The sequence below is a fragment of the Rhopalosiphum padi genome, chromosome 2 (genome assembly GCF_020882245.1).
Source record: "Rhopalosiphum padi isolate XX-2018 chromosome 2, ASM2088224v1, whole genome shotgun sequence".
NCBI classification, from domain to species: Eukaryota; Metazoa; Arthropoda; class Insecta; order Hemiptera; family Aphididae; genus Rhopalosiphum; species Rhopalosiphum padi.
Window position 1 is genome coordinate 12,716,646 of NC_083598.1, and position 18,790 is coordinate 12,735,435.

General features: G+C 27.2%; 2 protein-coding genes across 4 annotated transcripts in view; one reads left to right on the forward strand and one right to left on the reverse strand.

The window, feature by feature from the left end:
• Nucleotides 1-18,790, reverse strand: part of LOC132921140 (Kv channel-interacting protein 1-like) — a 411,785-nt gene that overhangs the window by 280,646 nt on the left and 112,349 nt on the right. For all 3 annotated transcript variants that reach the window (XM_060983998.1, XM_060983999.1, XM_060983997.1), the window contains one exon: nucleotides 2,431-2,471. The gene's annotated coding sequence lies outside the window, so the exon portion shown is untranslated. The remainder of the gene's footprint in view (nucleotides 1-2,430; nucleotides 2,472-18,790) is intronic.
• Nucleotides 13,895-18,579, forward strand: LOC132921139 (DNA-directed RNA polymerase II subunit RPB1-like). Its single transcript, XM_060983996.1, has 2 exons — nucleotides 13,895-14,045; nucleotides 17,136-18,579. The coding sequence occupies exons 1-2, from the start codon at nucleotides 14,034-14,036 to the stop codon at nucleotides 18,351-18,353; spliced, it is 1,230 nt and encodes a 409-aa protein (XP_060839979.1). The 5' UTR covers nucleotides 13,895-14,033; the 3' UTR covers nucleotides 18,354-18,579.

Sequence of the window (18,790 nt, forward strand, 5' to 3'; positions counted from 1 at the left end):
ATAGGTATGTTTTTATATTAAATAGATCAAAATAATTCAATTTTTACATTCTTAGGAGATACGAGTTATGAGGTTATCATAACCATGTGTGGTGGGTTGTGTTGAGAATGTAGTACAACAATTACACAGATATCTTAGGGACAAAAAAATATATTAGTTACAGTAACTTAAGACAAAATTTAATTCTATTTAAAATTGTTGATATTAAATAAATATCTGTAAATTAACGCCTTAAGTAAACAATTCTAAATTAAGACTACCTATTTAGAATATTTTTAAGAGGTATAATTAAGGAAAGGATAATGTCATTATTGTTTGCATTGTCTTATATACAGTGTATAAATCGTCTCTAAATACGATAAAACGATCAAATAAGATCGATTTGTGAAAGGTGCTATAGAATTGAGCAAAAGATAATTTATAAAGATGTGATTATACCATACCACCAGCCATATAATGCTGAGTTGTATTTCCTTATTGAAGAACAATGAAGAACAACGTTTTAATTAATAATGATCTAATATACGTAGGTATACTCATAGCTTACCATGAGTCATTAGATTGACACTTTTAATTAATTAATTAAATACAGTGAAATCAGTTACAAATATTATTATACCTTATATATCACTTTGAGTTTTTTGATTTTGTCGTGTCAATATCTTAGTTTTTATACACGATAATAATACCTATTGGATTATAATTCTTGCAAAAAATACAAAATACGTAGATGTGTTATTAGATTTGTGTGATACACGATTGCACACGCGTTATACGTTATTGTTAATACTGCCGCGATTCATTGTTCCATCCACTTGTCAACGTTCGTCGTAAATAGGATACAGGGGTGTATTGAAGCGTAAACGGCACATGCTCATAAAAATCCATAACAATATTTATAAAGAATTGTGCATAAGCGAAAAAAAATATTAACTTTGAAAGTATACGGTTAGTGTAGGCACCACCATTCACCGTACACACTGTCAGTGGTAATGATCGAGTATATTATTTTATTATTTGCGTTATTCTGTCTTTTATTCTATGGTTACTCATGAGTCATGAGTCATGACCCACTACACCACGTCTACTACAACGCTCACAGACAATACAATATAATCGTAAATATTTCCGATGTGTAGATTTATCGCTGCTGAAAGAATTTTCAGTGGATAAAAATAGATTTTTCTAATTAAATATTATTTATTTAAATTGATTTCTACATAATATTATATGGATAATTTGTATAGTGTTATTATTATTATTTTATTAGTGATATGTTGGAAGAGTAAAAGGTAGCTATGTTTATGGTTTAAGGTATTAGGTATGTATAATTTATTATCGTGCAGGGTGAGAATACTTTTCTTGACATTTTCGATAGTAATATGTTCAACAAATTATTTACCAATACATCCCTGAAGTATTCTGTCATATACACTTATCACGGATGCAGTTCTATAATTCACGCCAATTACTATAATTTACGGGGTATACACGCCTAAAAAAATCTACACCTCCAAGGTAAGAATATTCCGTGAGTAAGATTTGCCTTCTACACCGCGGCTGTAGTATATACTATAATATGGTTGGTCGTAAATACAATAATCTCGCCGCCGTCTGTTCGCCCGGACGTAATAAAAGTTAATGGCACTACCGATAAAATTATCGTGTGACGTGTATCGTGTATGTTATAGAGATTGTCGGAGAAGGTGCAATCTCGACTCTGCATGTACTACTCATTCGTATATTATTGCGGTTATACCACAGTTACCTATAGTACAATCGCGCAATGTGAACCTCGTCACTGGTAGCCACACGATACCATTTTATATAGGTAATTCAACTGTAGTATTCGTCATAGATGCCGCAGAGGCGCACTGTATTGATAACGCCGTTGCGCAGCGAATGTGCCACACAAGCCGCGGCCCGCAGCAGTGATATTAACTTTTTAACGCATTAATAATTCATTATTATTTTTTGACGTGTTTTTACCGCTTGTCAATAACCACGATATTGGTGTGAAAAATTTGAAAAATTCCTCTATCAGCATATTATATTATAATATTATGACGCGTTTTCATTATTATTCATACTATAATTGCTAACGAACAGCGGAACAAACATTTTAAATTCAAATTAGGTATTCTACAGCTGCACTTTAATACATTTTTGTGATCAAATTAACACAGAGAGTATACGATAGTGTACGTGGGACAATTTTTTCTAATTATCAACTCAATATTGAAGAATACATTCTAGAATTGATATAAAATCTCTTCTGAATACCACACACACAAGATGTTCCATCTTTACAGGTGCTAGAATTTAATTTGAGAATTTTCCTTCAACTAAATTTTGATTTTTGAACATTGGCATAAATGTATAAAATCTTTAGTACCTATAATATTTTTGAAATTATAAAATATTACTTACCTTTAGTTTAAAGAGTGTGTTTCACGTTAAATTCTTGTAATCTGTAATATAAAATATTAAAACTTAATTAATATTCATAGCATGTGATGTAATACCAATGTTAATTTATTATGATAAATAGAATATATTTTGTAAAAATAATATATGCAACTATTTTAATTGATCATAGCTTTACATATTTCCTTTTTTTTTCTAATTTTTTAATTTTTAATTTTTTAAATATAATATTATATTTTTGCTTACCTATTGTATTATTCAATTAATTAATTAACAATAAATATTAAATACTAATTGATCCTTTTAATCGTGTATTAAGCTCTAAAATAAAATTAGTTAATATTATAAAGTTATGAATATCCATTTAAATATATATATATATATATATATATATATATAATATTTATACATTTTCTGATAATCTTACAGTATATATTTTAAATTAAAAATACATCATCGTATATTTTTATTATATATTATAAGATTTGATAATTTTTATTTTAAACTAATTATAATAATGTACAAAATACATTTCTGCTATAATTCGTAGGTACTCACACAATTATGTTATATAGGTATCAAAATTATTCAATATGTACTTAAATTGTACTTATAAAATTGTTTGCTGATGGTTATGAAACTATTATTTTAAGAGTGCAGGGGGATTTAAAATTGATGTTAGTCATTTTATCATATAAATATTCATAATAGTGAAAAATGTTTAATACGAAAATTTGTATTCAAAAATATCTAAAATGATTATAAATTATATTTTTTTTACAGTATTTTAGGGAAAAATTTTGGAGGTCAACTTCAGAAATTCAGATAGGAACCTACATTTATTTTGCAATCATAATGTGAAGATTTTTTTTCGGAGTATTGTGATACATGAAAATATAAATAAAGAAGAGTAATACATTAAAGATTTATAAGTATTTAAAACTAAGGTTCGCTCACCTTAATTTTAAATAGGTACTTATAAATCATATAATACTTGTTCAAATTTTGATTTTTATGTATACATAAATACTTCAAAAAAATTTTCAATTACTTAAATGTCGACCCCCAAAACTACCTAAAATATTGTAAAAAAATATAAATATTGATAACCATTTTAGATATGTCGAAATATTATATGATAAAATGATTGTAACATACATTTTGAATCACTCTGTATATATATAGATCAATGATATCAAGTATATATATATATTATTAGTATTAAGTTATAATTAATAATGATATATTTGAAGGATATAATAAATTACACGGTGTCGAGTAGGTACACAGAAAACTGCTTAAAATGGAACATAATATAAAGGGTGTTCGTAGAAAAATAATTATAGATGTTTTTGTTACATATTTTTTTTATTCAAGGTAATCCAATCAAATGTCTAAATTTATAATTTTGAAAAGTTTTTATTTATTTTTTACTTAATTGTATAATATTCTTGCACAACAACACTGTTGAAAAAAAAATATTTATCACAAATGTTTATCTTATTATTTTTACTATTTTTGATTGACAACGACATAAATCATTTACGTTTTTAATTCCGTATGTCAATAAAATATTTTTGAATTTATTTCATACATATTAATTAAATTGTTAACAAATGTAAATTCGTTGTGACTTATAAGACTTAAGTTCTATTATGTATAAGTATTTCAAGTTAAAATGGGTGGAGTAGAATGGAATAGGAATAATCCACAACATGTTAGACATTAGAGATAAGTTTATTAATATTGTATAGGTATTTAAACATTTTATGAGTGATTGAACTACCTATTTCAAAGTTCGATATTAATTATACATCAGAGTAATCTGAAAAATATTTGAATTTGAAGTATGAAATTTAAAAAAAAAAAGTAGGCTAATAAGTAACCACTCCGAAGACTGGTGTACAGCAGGTATCAAATGTATCTTGTGATTGAGTAAATAAACATGTTAAAATAAAATTCAATGATCCATCACGACAAATGTTGTAAAAAAATTGTCTTATAACGCTAATAATAATAATAATCATGCCTAAGTGTTTTTCATATTTTTAAACTACAATATTTATGCTGAAATGTTGTATTAAATATTCAAGCTTTTCGCTTAAATCTAAAAGTTTTTACCAACACTTAAAAATAAAAAAATAGGTAAATGCTTAGAAAATATTTATATTTATTTTAATTTTAGATATTTTTTTTCAATAATAAAGTTTACTACTCTTACGTTTTTAAAATGTAATATGTTTCCGATAATGGTCTATGGGCGTCATTGGGTCAATAAATAAATATGGGTACACGAAACTTGGGTTGGAAATAAAATTATATGTTATCGTATACATTGTATTATATAATATATTGATATTATAATTACCTAAATACAAAAATAAAATATATACAATATTTTAGTATTATACTTTATACAGTATGAGAATTATTAATTGAAATGGTTAAAAAAAATTAACACAATTCACAAGAGAAACAGCGGGTAGATAACGAATAAAAGTTAATTTTTACTGTTAACAGTACTTATTTGTATCATTTATGTAATTGTTACAAGCGTAAGGACAGTAACCACGTTTTTAACGTTTGCATATTATTATGTTATACATATAATTACGATATTATTAAAACAAGATCGCCCATTCGTGCAACATGTAGTAACTGCATGCATAATAAAAATAAAGAATAGGTACCTATTACGATTTCGTAGCCCAGCCATATGAAATAATAAATATAGAGAAAGTTAAATGCATTTTAGTTTTCTGTTCGTAAAAACCTCACATAACGCAAAAGCCCACTTACCCGAGTAAAATTAATTCTCTGTATCTACCAAGTTTATAATATAATATAATAATAATAATAATAATATATGCTATTATTATTAATATTATTTTTATTATTATGCATTCGTTATTCCGGTTTATTATAATGTTGGACAAATTTATATACATATTTTGAAACATTGGACTTGACTTTAAAATCTATTTATCATCACAATTCAAATCTCCACTTTTCAAAGTATCAATTTGACTTATCAATACATTTAAAAATTCAACATCAATATTATGTAATATAATTTTATATTCGTTAGATAAACGCATGACCGAACAATGTATTAACATCAGTGAACGTATAGGTAATAGACACTTATATACAATAAAAATGGCTGCACGCAGAGAATGAGATCCAAATCGCTCTAGAAACGTTAAGAAGTTATTGGTACAACGATTTTGAAAACAATAAAATACTCACATACTATAATGTGTTAATTAAAATGATAGTTATATTTACATAACTATGTGTCAAACATCGACAATGCAAAGCCATTACAATAGTCAATAACTATTTAACAATGTACACATTGTACACGGTTATCTAATACGAAATATTTGTAATGAATATAGATTGCAAGACAAGAATTTGATAGTTGAATATTAATATCTTATTTTTTCTCCTAAGAATTTTTAGTTGAAAATGCCATTAAAAATAAACAGTATCGTATATACGTTTTATGCAAATAAAATAAATCGATCCACTTCATAACGCCACACTAAGAATTAATTACTATATTTTTTTAAAAAGATTAAATTTCAAATATAACGCGTTACCGGGATCTTTTAAAACGTAGGTATATAATATAAAATCAATTTTTACATAACCGTTTTTAAACAATAAAGTTTTAAAAATATTTTTATGTTTATTTTTATTTTAGTATATTTTTTGTGCTGTGTTATTTTACAAAACGTTTATTATGTCTCGGTGTATTTAAGTAAAATTTATAATAAACTAAATTATTTTAGAGCTAATAATGCAACTAAAAAATTATATGACTATTCACATATTGGTCGTAGGCTTAAACTGAGTCATTCGGTAGTAAAATGTAAAAGATATAAAAAATATATGTTCATAATGAATACATAGAAATAATATTCTGACGGTGGAAGTAAGCTGTCATCTCCGGAATCTAATCATGTTATTTTACCCAGGAAATAAGTTTAAAAAGGGTGATGGCACAGGAAGAGTATCGGGCTAAATATGTCGGGAAAAATTCAATTTCACGTTAGTTCTCCCTCGGTGTATTGTTGACTTTGGAACGAATCGCGTACTGATGGATTTAGTCCCATTATTTACATTGTGAAAAACTCTATGGGTAACATACGCATATTATATATATATACCTATATATATAAATGACACTCAAATAAATGTGCCATGGAATTTATCATTCTCCATTCAAGAATGTTTATGGTTTAATTTTTCTTTTGCAATATCAAACTAACTTCAAAATGTTTATTTTTTTAATACCCAACGAAAACTTAGGATACCTAATTAAGTTTTTTGAATCATAAGCGCGTAGTCGATTTCGTAGTAGTACGTGATCTTAAGAAAATTTTATATCAACTCAATATTTCCAGCGATTAATTTTATGATAATAACAAAAAATTGATTAGTGTTTGTGAAAATAATTGAATAACTATTTACTATTATATTTACGTGGCATTTAATTATATCTTATTCGATCTCGTTGTAGTGGTTTAATTTAAGTAGAACAGAACAGAACCGAACACCGTTTTAAATTTTAATGATTGACATACTTATACTTTATTTAAAAATAGAAATACCATAAAAAAAAGAACATACAAGCACAGATGATGTTTTCAACTTCAAGGTTTTTTAAAGGTCAATTAAAATTAAATAAAATTAATTCTGCTAAACGTTAAATTCGTTTGTAAGACGGTTAAAACACAATATGCTGGTCTTCATAAAATACGCCTAAGTACAATAAAATAAACAAAATGCCAAACTGTATATTATTATCATTTGCAAAGATGTGTATTTTGCTTATCATAAATTTGTAGCTATCGAAATTTTTATAGATATAAAGAAATATAAACAATAATGCTGCACTAAATAATAAAGAAGTACCGGTAAACGTGTTACCGAACTACGTTTCATATTGTGACAAGTCGTTGTGATATGGGTAAAAGTAGACACACTGCCACTCGTAACACCCGAGTAAAATGTTTAAGCGACCCGGCGGATCTTCTAATCACAAGCTTTTTGTTGAAATACAGCTGTGTGAACTAATTATGCTATTAAATCCTGCGTATACCGTAAACCGAAGAATATGTACCTTCAACTATAAGTACCCTAACTATGATTTTCCTTAGTGCAAATAATGTTGTTAAGCGACATTTTTAACTTCAAAACATTAAATTATGTATAAACTAGAGACAATGAAATAATATTACATTATCATTTTAACCATACCAAATTATTTTATATATTTATTATATCGCAGAATTTAAATAAATACAACATTTATTCATTATAATATATATATAATTATGATTAAAATAATAATTATCTACATTTTACATACTAATGTTAGATTTTATATTATTATATCAATAACTATTAGTATCATAAATCATAATATAAATCAACATTTATCCGTCCCTACACAATATTTATGTTAAGATCGTAAATTCAAAAAGTTAACCAAATTCTGTATACACGCTAGAAAATATAGAATATTTAGTCTTTGTAATCATAGATTTTGTTTCAATCACAAACAAAATTCAAAAACAATAAATTATTTATAAGCATTTTCCAGTAAATTATACATTTTCGATTTATTCGTGATAAAGTTTTTAACTTTTCAAAACTCTAAAAAGTATTTTGAATATAACACATTATTTTGTAACCCAATAACTTTCACACAGTGTTAATAATAGCATAAAATAGTTTAAATAATTTTTGTGGATAAAACATAGTGATTTAAATATTGTTAATTTTTCATTAATCTATTTATCAAATCTAAAGAGTTCTTCTTTGTCGCGGTCGGTTAAAAAATCAGGATAACATTATTGGAAAAATATTTAATAATTTTCTTTTCGTTTTTTTCCACCCTCAAATTATTTAATCGTAATACACTCTACGAATTAAATTTTAAAACAATCTCAAAGGATACATAATACTTGGTGAAAAATATATTTCGACATCGATTGTCAAATATTTACATATATCTATAATAGTCAGTTCGAATTATGAGGCGGGTTGTAAAAAATACTCATATAAGACATTGTAGTTTTCGTTATTCTATTTCAATAATATTGGTTAGATTTCTTTTCGGTTAAAAAAATAATTTTTATGTATTGAATATAACGTTGTAGATGTTTAGCCTGATTAATTCAAACAAATAACTATACATTTTTATTTTAATAGCATTTTATTGGAGTGAATTAATGAAAGATATACGGCGATGACAGTATAATATTCAAATTTATTATGTAATCACCTATGTCCTAATTTAAATCTGTCCCTAATTAATATATTGATAAAAATTTATTCTTAAATAAATATTACTTAATTGATAAACATTTATTTTTAAATAAATATTACTTCATTGATAAACATTTATTTTTAAATAAATATTACTTCATTGATAAACGAAAACTGGTAAAGTTACAAACCATTAACAAGATAATAAATTCTGAACTATTAACTTTGATAAATCGTACATTATCAATGTTAGCTATGGACTATCACTAATCGATCTATCAAAATATGTATGGAAAAATATTTTTTTCGTAAATTCATTGAAATGACTAAGGAATAGTGCAATTTTCAATTTTGAAACATTTCAAATTCAGAACCCTAGTCATTGTTATGATATTGTACTCGTATACCGTATAATGTCAGCGGAACGCACACACCGCGTGCGATCCAAATCAACAGTGTGAATATTCGTCAGTCGAAAAAAATAAACGCAATTGATAAAATAACGTTTTTATCCTTTTCGTCGAACCTTGCAGGCAACACAACACGCATGGTCGTGCGCATATAATGTTGCTCCGTATAATATTATTATACAATACCTACTACTGCTGTTATTGCTTGGCCGGTTAAACGCGTATTCTACATTATACACCCCCAAAATCTCTCCGAAAGAGCGTTACGACGTTATAATATTCGCTGTCTACTGTAGTACGAGAATGTCGCTGTATACTTTATTTTATTTTTTTATTTTTTTTTATTAAAGAAAAGAATAACCCTCGGCAACATGGCCATTGGGATAAGATACATTTTTTTTTTTTAAAAAGGTGTTACACAATAAGAAAAGCTTAAATAATAATACATGTCTAAATTATATGAGTAACTATAATGATATGTATACAGAAAGTTAAATAAGTTTATCCAATCCTGTTTCTTGGAGGAATACGAATATGTCCGGTGATTGGAGAACTGGTAGTACAGTATGTCATATAAGTCGCTGGATAGGTGGTTCCGATTTCTTGCGTCGAGGTATGCAAGACATTCCGTGAGAGTATGTTTTATGGTTAATTTGATCCCGAATGTCCTACACACGGGAGGCTCATCTCGGGACATAAATTATGTACATACATATATAAATATATACAATAACACATAACGGCCGCCGCTTGAACGTATCCTTTTCCGTGTCAGATTGTTGGCCTCAAGTTCGGCCCGCCGCGAATTCCGGTCGTACCCGCGGCGGCGGTACCGCGTCTACCGCAATAATTATACACCGATAAAATAATAATTATTATTATTATTCGGCATTGTAATAAAACTGTTAACGCCCCGCGCGCCCGTAAGGGTTTCTTCCGGCCCGCCGGTTGTAATAATATTATCATTACGGTCGTCTCCGATCGGAACGGCCCGGCGTCACATCCCGTCTGCACTTTCCGTGATATATTACATCACAATAATAATATATTAATAGGTATTATAACGTACGTGGTATAGTTGCAGCGTGCGGTGCACGTCTGATTATAATACAATAACGACATTAAATAAACGACGCGCCCGCAAAAATCGCTTTACTAACTATCGTCTGGTCGACACGGACACGATACTGATTTAAGATAATACACTTATTATACCGCGGGTTGCATATAGACAATATAACTAACAATGATTTAATGAATCGATTACAGTGAGCTACCTACACGTCTTCGGGGACCGTCTCAAACACATGATTTAGTGGCCTGTAATTGGTCGATTCGAATGTAGTGAACTGTTAAAATGATTTATAAGTGTATTTTACTCGGTTCCGGTGTATTTTAAACCGTGACCACGATATAAATAATATTATTATCATTCGTGTCAATCGTCGGTTAACGTTTAACGATCGATGTAATATAATAATATGTGTAATGATGACGGACAGTCGTCTCTGGGACTGAGATCAATAGTGCGTGTCGAATGTGGCAGCTGTTACTAGAGCTTAGATAGTGGTATAATTTTGGCGTATATTTATATATATATATATATATATATATACAGTTATAACGCGAACTTGGCGTTTTGCGTGTACACGCCGACATCGGTGCTACCGTATAGCGAATTCGCGTTTGCTCGGAATTCGATTACAAATCGTAATTTTACGTAGATTTCGTCGGCCGTATGGGATTATAGTTTCGTAATGACATAATATAATTATAATTTAAACAGTATTCGAAAAATAATTGTCTTCATCAATATGGGCACCACTACGATGACCGTATGTTGCACGTTAGTAAACTGCTTAGTACCTAACCTATGTTTTATTTATGCAATCGTACAATAAAAACATAGTAGGTTTATCATAATAATATGTAATAATATATTCATTCATACGGAATCGTATTTTAATTTCGTCTACGGTTCTATTCGTATCGAACCCCCACAACGCATATTTACAATTACGTAAAACCATTTCAATCGCACTAGAAAAACAATTATTTATTTCAACAATACATAATCGTTAGTTTATTGACCTCACGTAAATATATAATTTAACTTAATTTATGTGCATTTATTGAAATTATAAACACGACCTACTTATAATCAAAAATTATACTTAACCGTACATATAAAATATAAATATTTATAATAATTAGTTTATTGAGAGGCGAACAACGAGTAACGCCATTCATTAATACTTTAATGTTCCTCTGAATTAAATTTGTCTTTAACGATATCAAAATACCTTAATTTAATTTGTTTGAAATTTTCGTCATGTTTTTTTATACCTATCCAGCCAATAATATTCTTTGCTCTATATTCAATAGTATCAATCAAATTCTTTAGTATTTATTGCATTAAAACTAAAATATCGTTTTTATTGTATACTTTAATTTTATTCGTATTTAGTTATAAATAATAAATAACTATCGAAATTGTAGTAGGCTATTCTAAATCTAAAGGTTTAAAATTAATTAAAATTGTATTGTTTATCACTTTGAATTGTAAAAGTGTATACAATTTTAATAATTAAAAATAATTAGTAGTAAAAATAAAATTGCTATGCATAGGTATTAGATATTAACAATACAAAAATATTGATAATGTTGTAAAGAAAATATAACAATATTATGAAGCTTGATTACTCAATTTATCTTGAGGCATCGTCGCATCGACAAATACATACTCACGCGTAAGTGAGTGAGTTTGTGAGTGTGTGTTAATAGGTAGATACTTGTGATTCGTGAGTAAAAATTATGGCACATTTTACTTAAAATTTAGCGAATGTTTTGTATTTTTTTTAACACGAGTATATTCTAAAGAGCACGTTATATTAAATTGTATTAATGTTAAATATATTTTAGTGAGTATTTAAATCTATCTCTATAAAAATACAAAAACAAAAACAAATTGGACTTTACTATAGAGTAACATAATATATTAGTATTTGTTGTAAAAATGCATAGTTTATTTAAATATATCTTCACTTGTTCAATACAAATTGAAATACTTCTATCAAAAAATAAAAATACTTGATTAAGGTTTAATATAATAATTGTTAAATATGTAATAGCAGACATTGTTGTATATTTTATTGTATAGATAACTTATTTGTTAAGTGATCAATATATTATACAATATGTTTATATATGTGTGTATAAAATATGTATACATAATATATAAAGATATTAAAGTTTAGCTACAATGTTTGACTCACATTGAAATAATTATATAACTGGTACTGAATATATATATATATATATATATATTATGTATAACGTGTTAAAACATCAAATAAATATGGAGCAAGGTTAAATCCTGACAATTGTTTTAAAATAATTGTATCCTTGAAATGTACGCACAACTATAATTTATCGACAGCAATAAAATAACATCGATCTTAAATGTTTAACGAATGACGATTGTCATATTAGTCAGAAACTAAATCAGAGAGAAGCACTAAACAGTTTTCTTATAGTATGTACTAAAGTAATACACAACAAGAAATACTTAGGTTAAAATTATAGCACACAACTTTTTACAAATTTGAAAGTTAAAAGTTACAAACATAAATCGTGTTTATGTCGTAATGTTTGGTAGAATATTTTTAACTAAGAAATTTAAATGCCATTAAAACTATATTTTCGATTATAAATTAAGTCCCGTAATATAAAAAAAATTAAACTTTGAAATATAAAATTTAATTTTAATTCTTATTTTGGTTAGAGTAATAAACACCAAACAGCATAATATCAACTATATTAATAGTGGATATCTTTTTATGATTACATGTTAGTCTAGGTGATTAGAATGTACCTAGTAATTCTAGTTGATATTATAATGAGTTTAAAGTTTTAGTACAGTGTTTATAGTACGCTATAATAATAATTGTATGCAATATAAATAATTGTATACTAACTAAATTTGATCAGTCAATAAACAATTTATTTTGATGGTTAACACTTTTTTATACTTGTATACAAAAAATAAGATTATAATTTATTATAATATGGTTAATTTACGGTATTGAAAATATAATAAATGCACAAAAATTGTACTAACTAATAATCTATACCTAGACAGACTATTAAACCATTTTATTTAAAGAATAAAAAAAAACATTCGACATTGATGTGGTGGTGTATTATAATACATGGATCTGATATCCTTCGCCGGGCCAATAATTGTGGAAAAATATTCAAACTAGGTCACAATAATGGCTAACTCTGTTAGTTCATCGAATTGATGCCTCAAGCTCGTGTTATAGATATAACTACACTATAGGGTTACAGGTATTCAATTGCAAATATAAATATAATATGATAAACATGCATAATAATATTATATGCATACAGTATTATAGCATTTAACACTTTTCCACAAATATTACGTATGCCTATCCAGTTAGACGGCGTCTAAATAAACAGATACCTCCATATAACAGGGCGAAAGTGGTTACCCGTCGATTTCTTTTGACAAATTACATGGGTAATTTTGTTTTGATTAGCAATTTTCATTATTATTACTTGTTATTATAATTGATATTAATACCGTTTTATTACCGGCGGGGATGAACCGTTTGGCCAATTCTTTGCCCCGGGCGACAGTTACGCTGATTGACTACACACCACTACGTTGATCGATATACGATATTCTCCGAAAATGATGTTGTTTATCGTATACGGACGTAATTATACATTACGTACTCATCCTAAGGGTGTCCGAAGTAGGGTCGACGACTATATTTTTATAGTATATAAATTTCGGATCGTTCGTCACTAACATTAATATAATCTGTCAGTTCGATCAGTGTTCATCAAACAAATATTATCGTATCAACTAAACTTATCCACACAATGGCAGCCAAAGTAAGTGTTATATTATATATATATTTTTCTTATTTTTTTGGTTCGTCTTTGAATCTTTGATGAAGTTATATTTAACGGTTTTATTTTTTTAAGATTTACATTTAAAATTAGCAAGTGAGAAAGTATAAATATTTTAATGTTTGTGTATAGTATTATTTCGTGGCAATGCGCAATAATATGAAACAAATTATAGTTTAATTAGGTAACTTCTAACAAAATGAACAAACATGTCTAATTTATCGTTTTACTGGACGTGATGGGTATTTTGGAACATCAATAGTTATAAATGTATTTCGTGACCAGTTTTAATTTAATTTTTTTTTTTTGTAACATCCAAAGAACAATTTATTTACATTATTAGATAATAGATACTTACTCAATATGATAATATTTTAATTTAATTATCAATGGCAAAATGTCAGTAAAATAATATTGTATTACTACCGTCTAAAACTATCTATGTACTTAGTTTATAAATAATGTTATTTTGCATTAATTACTTTCAATTATAATCCTTAAATAAATATTAATTCATCAAACTCAAAATTATCAGAATGATGATTATTTTAATTAAATATAATATTATATAGATTTTCTTAATATTATATTATACATTGAAAAACTATTATGATATTTTGAAAGTCTTAACATGTTAGATCTGCAATAAAATCGAGTTTTTAATGGCTTTTAGAAAATTAATAGTACCTACTACCTACATAAATAACACAATATTCACTATACGAATAAATAAATAAATACAATATTGCAAAGTAAAAAATTATGTTTAATTTTAATTTTTAAAAGTGGTTTTTAATGAATTTTTATCAAAAATACATATATAATATATACATATAGGTACATAATATAATACTTGATTTAAAATGTCATTAAATTGTAAATCGTAAAAAGAACATAAAATATTAATAAATGAAAAATACTAAATTTAATTATGTAAATAAAATTTTAAATATTACTATTCTATACAATATTATACATTTACTCGTATGTTTAATCCTATTGATGATTTGAATAGATTATTTTTTGTATGTATCAGGATAGTTATTATTCACGCACAATACAATTAATATAAAACTCGAATATAATATTTTAACGGTGCCAAGACCAAACGATCAACGCTTTAATTCGAGTTTTTTTTCAATTTTCGTTAAAATATATTATGATCTTATAAAGTTAAAATAAACATGTTAAGGGCACGCCCTATTTTATTTTTTAACAATGAAATATTTAAAGTAAACATAATATTATATTATACGTAGGTATTTAATATACGTGACCAAACGATAAACCCTTCAGTTAGAGGACAATATTTGTCACAAACGAAAAAATCTGTAACAAGGCCAAAACGATAATTATTATTGATTTCAGGTTTAAATTTTACTTTCACGATAACCATACATTATATTAATAGTTTAATTTATAGCATTTTAAATTTAAAATAAAACTACTGCTTAGCAACAATTTTCAGAAACCAGATTTTCTATATTGATAAAATGCAACTACAAAAAATAATATTTTTAATTGAAAAACCGCTAAGACATTTTTTCCGCCATCTCTAAACTTATAAACTAATAATGATAATAACCAATAAAAATAATTGCATTTAACTTAATTATGCGTATATAAAATAATTGCTCATAAAAAAATTGCAACAGGTTAAAAATTAGAACTCAGTGTTAAAAACCAGTAGATAATATTATAAGGTATATGATAATATAATATTCGATCACAATTCGCAGCTATACCTACTGTTTTCGGGCTTAAAATGTGATAGGTGACTAATGTAATGTCGTAAAATCCGTTTAACTATATTACGGATGATAAATGATAATAAGAGTAATTTTGTTTTGGAAAAAGTCTATTGGGTATACACGTTATAATATTTTATAATCGTAGTCGAATACTATAAAAATAAAATACTAAGTTTATTCAATCACTCTTAATTATTGAAATTTATCAGTTATACTATAATAGTTTTAAATGTATAGTATTGTATAATAATGCACGTAGTAGGCGAAGTCAATGTAGGTAGGCAGATATAATATCTTATACACATATTATAATAGTAGTCGGCTTTTTTTTTTTTTATTTCATGCCGACTGTAACATAAAGAAGTCGAAACCGAACCGGTTTTTATGTACCACTGATATACATCTGTCAAAGTGTGTTAGTGTGCGCTTTCGTTTTTATCATGACGTTTTACCTTAATAAGGTGACTGATATTATGTTCCAGCCATATTATGTTTCGATTAATAAATACATTGTAATATTGCATGTAATATGCACGTAAATTAAAAACTATTTTTTCCGCAGAAAAAGCAATTTTTTTTTTTTAAATTTCCGTAGCTTTTATTAATAACTACTTATTTTAGTGTTGGTTTACTATTGCAATTATTATTATTAATATTTTTTTTTTATATATAAATTAAATCGAAAATATAGTAATGATGAGTATTAAATTAATACGATTACTGTTGTATTGTATTATATCGATAACGGTTTAAATCACGTACATAGTAATTGTTCCAAATTGAAACAGACCTCAAGTATATTATAGTTTTGTTTTAATTTAAAATAATGTCTAATACAGTAAAACCACTTGTTTCCTTTTTCTTTCACTGACACATTCTTATTTCTATTCAACATTGCATAACTCTAATGTAATTAATTATAACTAAAAAATGCAATGTTATCTAACTATGGCTTATAAAAATCCATTATGTATTGGTATGACACATATTCATATTAAATACAATATATTTATATATCTATGATCTACGTAGTTACTATTATACTTGTAAAAATATTGCCAATAAAAGAAAAAAGAAAACATACATTTTTTAATAAAACGTATACTTAAAATATTGTTTGCTCTTAATTTATTTACTAATTGAATTTTTAAATTTTTATTTTTTTTTAATTATAACAACTGGGTAAGCGCATTATTTATAAACAAATTTAGGCTTTAAAGGAACAAATTTTATGACATATTGTACTTGTACAAAATTATATTTTAAAATATAACTACAAACCGTGAAAATAAGTAATTTATTATATTTTTAATGTTCACAGGCCTTAATCATTGCCTGTTTGGCAATTCAAGCCAATATCATTGCTGGATTAGATTGCTCGCCTTCATATTCATCCGGCCATGGACTAAAGGAATATTCTTCGCCATCGTATTCACCTTCTTCTTACTCAGCTCCATCATATGGTGCCAAGCCCCAATCGTATTCTGCTCCACAAGCTTACTCTTCTCCTTCATACTCGGCGCCATCATATTCGTCATCTTCCTATTCTGCTCCTTCATATTCTTCTCCAGCATATGGTAAGCCACAAGCTTACTCTTCTCCTTCTTCGTACTCAGCTCCATCATACTCAGCTCCATCGTATTCGGCTCCGTCTTATTCGGCACAATCATATTCCGCTCCCCATGCCCAATCTTACTCTGCCCCAGCTTATGGTAAACCACAATCTTACTCAGCTCCTTCTTACTCTGCTCCAGCTTATGGTAAACCACAATCTTACTCAGCACCTTCTTACTCTGCTCCAGCTTATGGTAAACCACAATCTTATTCAGCTCCTTCTTACTCTGCTCCAGCTTATGGTAAACCACAATCTTACTCAGCTCCTTCTTACTCAGCTCCTTCTTACACAGCTCCTTCTTACTCTAGCCCAGCCTACGGTAAGCAACAATCTTACTCTGCTCCGTCTGCGTCCTATGAACAACCCAAGTACCCAGTATCCCAATACTCAACTCCTTCATACGAAGCTAAGCCACAAGCATATTCTGCTCCTGCTACATCATACAACAAACAACCATCCTATTCCACATCGGCTTATCCATCTTACCCAAGCCAACAAACTCATGCTGAAGAATCTTATGCACCAAGACCGTACAAATTTGAATACAGCGTAAATGACGAACACACATATGATATCAAAAGCCAAAAGGAGGAAAGTGACGGATATCACGTAAAAGGATACTACACTTTGTTGGAGTCTGATGGTTCCCGCAGAATAGTCGAATATACCGCTGATGAAAATGGATTCAACGCAGACGTGAAAAAAGAAGAAGCTCAGGGTTACAGCAAATCAGCTCCAGCGTACAACAAGGACTCTCAATCATATAAATCTGCACCAGCTGCTTACAGCGCACCATCGTACAACAAACAAGAATCGTCTTATGGTGCACAGCCTTCTTATAACGCACCTGCGTATAACAAACAAGAATCGTCCTATGGTGTTCCAGCCAAACAATCTCAACAATACGAAGCTCCATCGTACTAATTATTTCACTATTTATCAACCATGATAAAAAGTGAAATAATATTATAACTCTTATTTCGAATACCAAATTATAAATGTTACAACTTAACTTTTATGCTCTTTAAATATTTGAATAAGAACAAAAAATGTGTTATTTGTTTTGTTTTTATTTTTTAAACTATAACTATGTGATTGTAAATCAATTATTATATTTACATCTTAATAAATATAATATGTTATTTCTGAAGTTGACTTTTTTCGTATTTTTTTTTTTTTTTTACTTAAAATATTAGTTGTTATTAAATTGATTTATTCTACTAAACTAGATGATAATATTATTCATTAATATCTGGGATTGAACATATTAACGAGAAAATTGCTTTTTATATCATTATTATTGATTTACACCTTCAATTATTCAATTTATAAAATTACTTATTGTAAAATGATTAATTGTA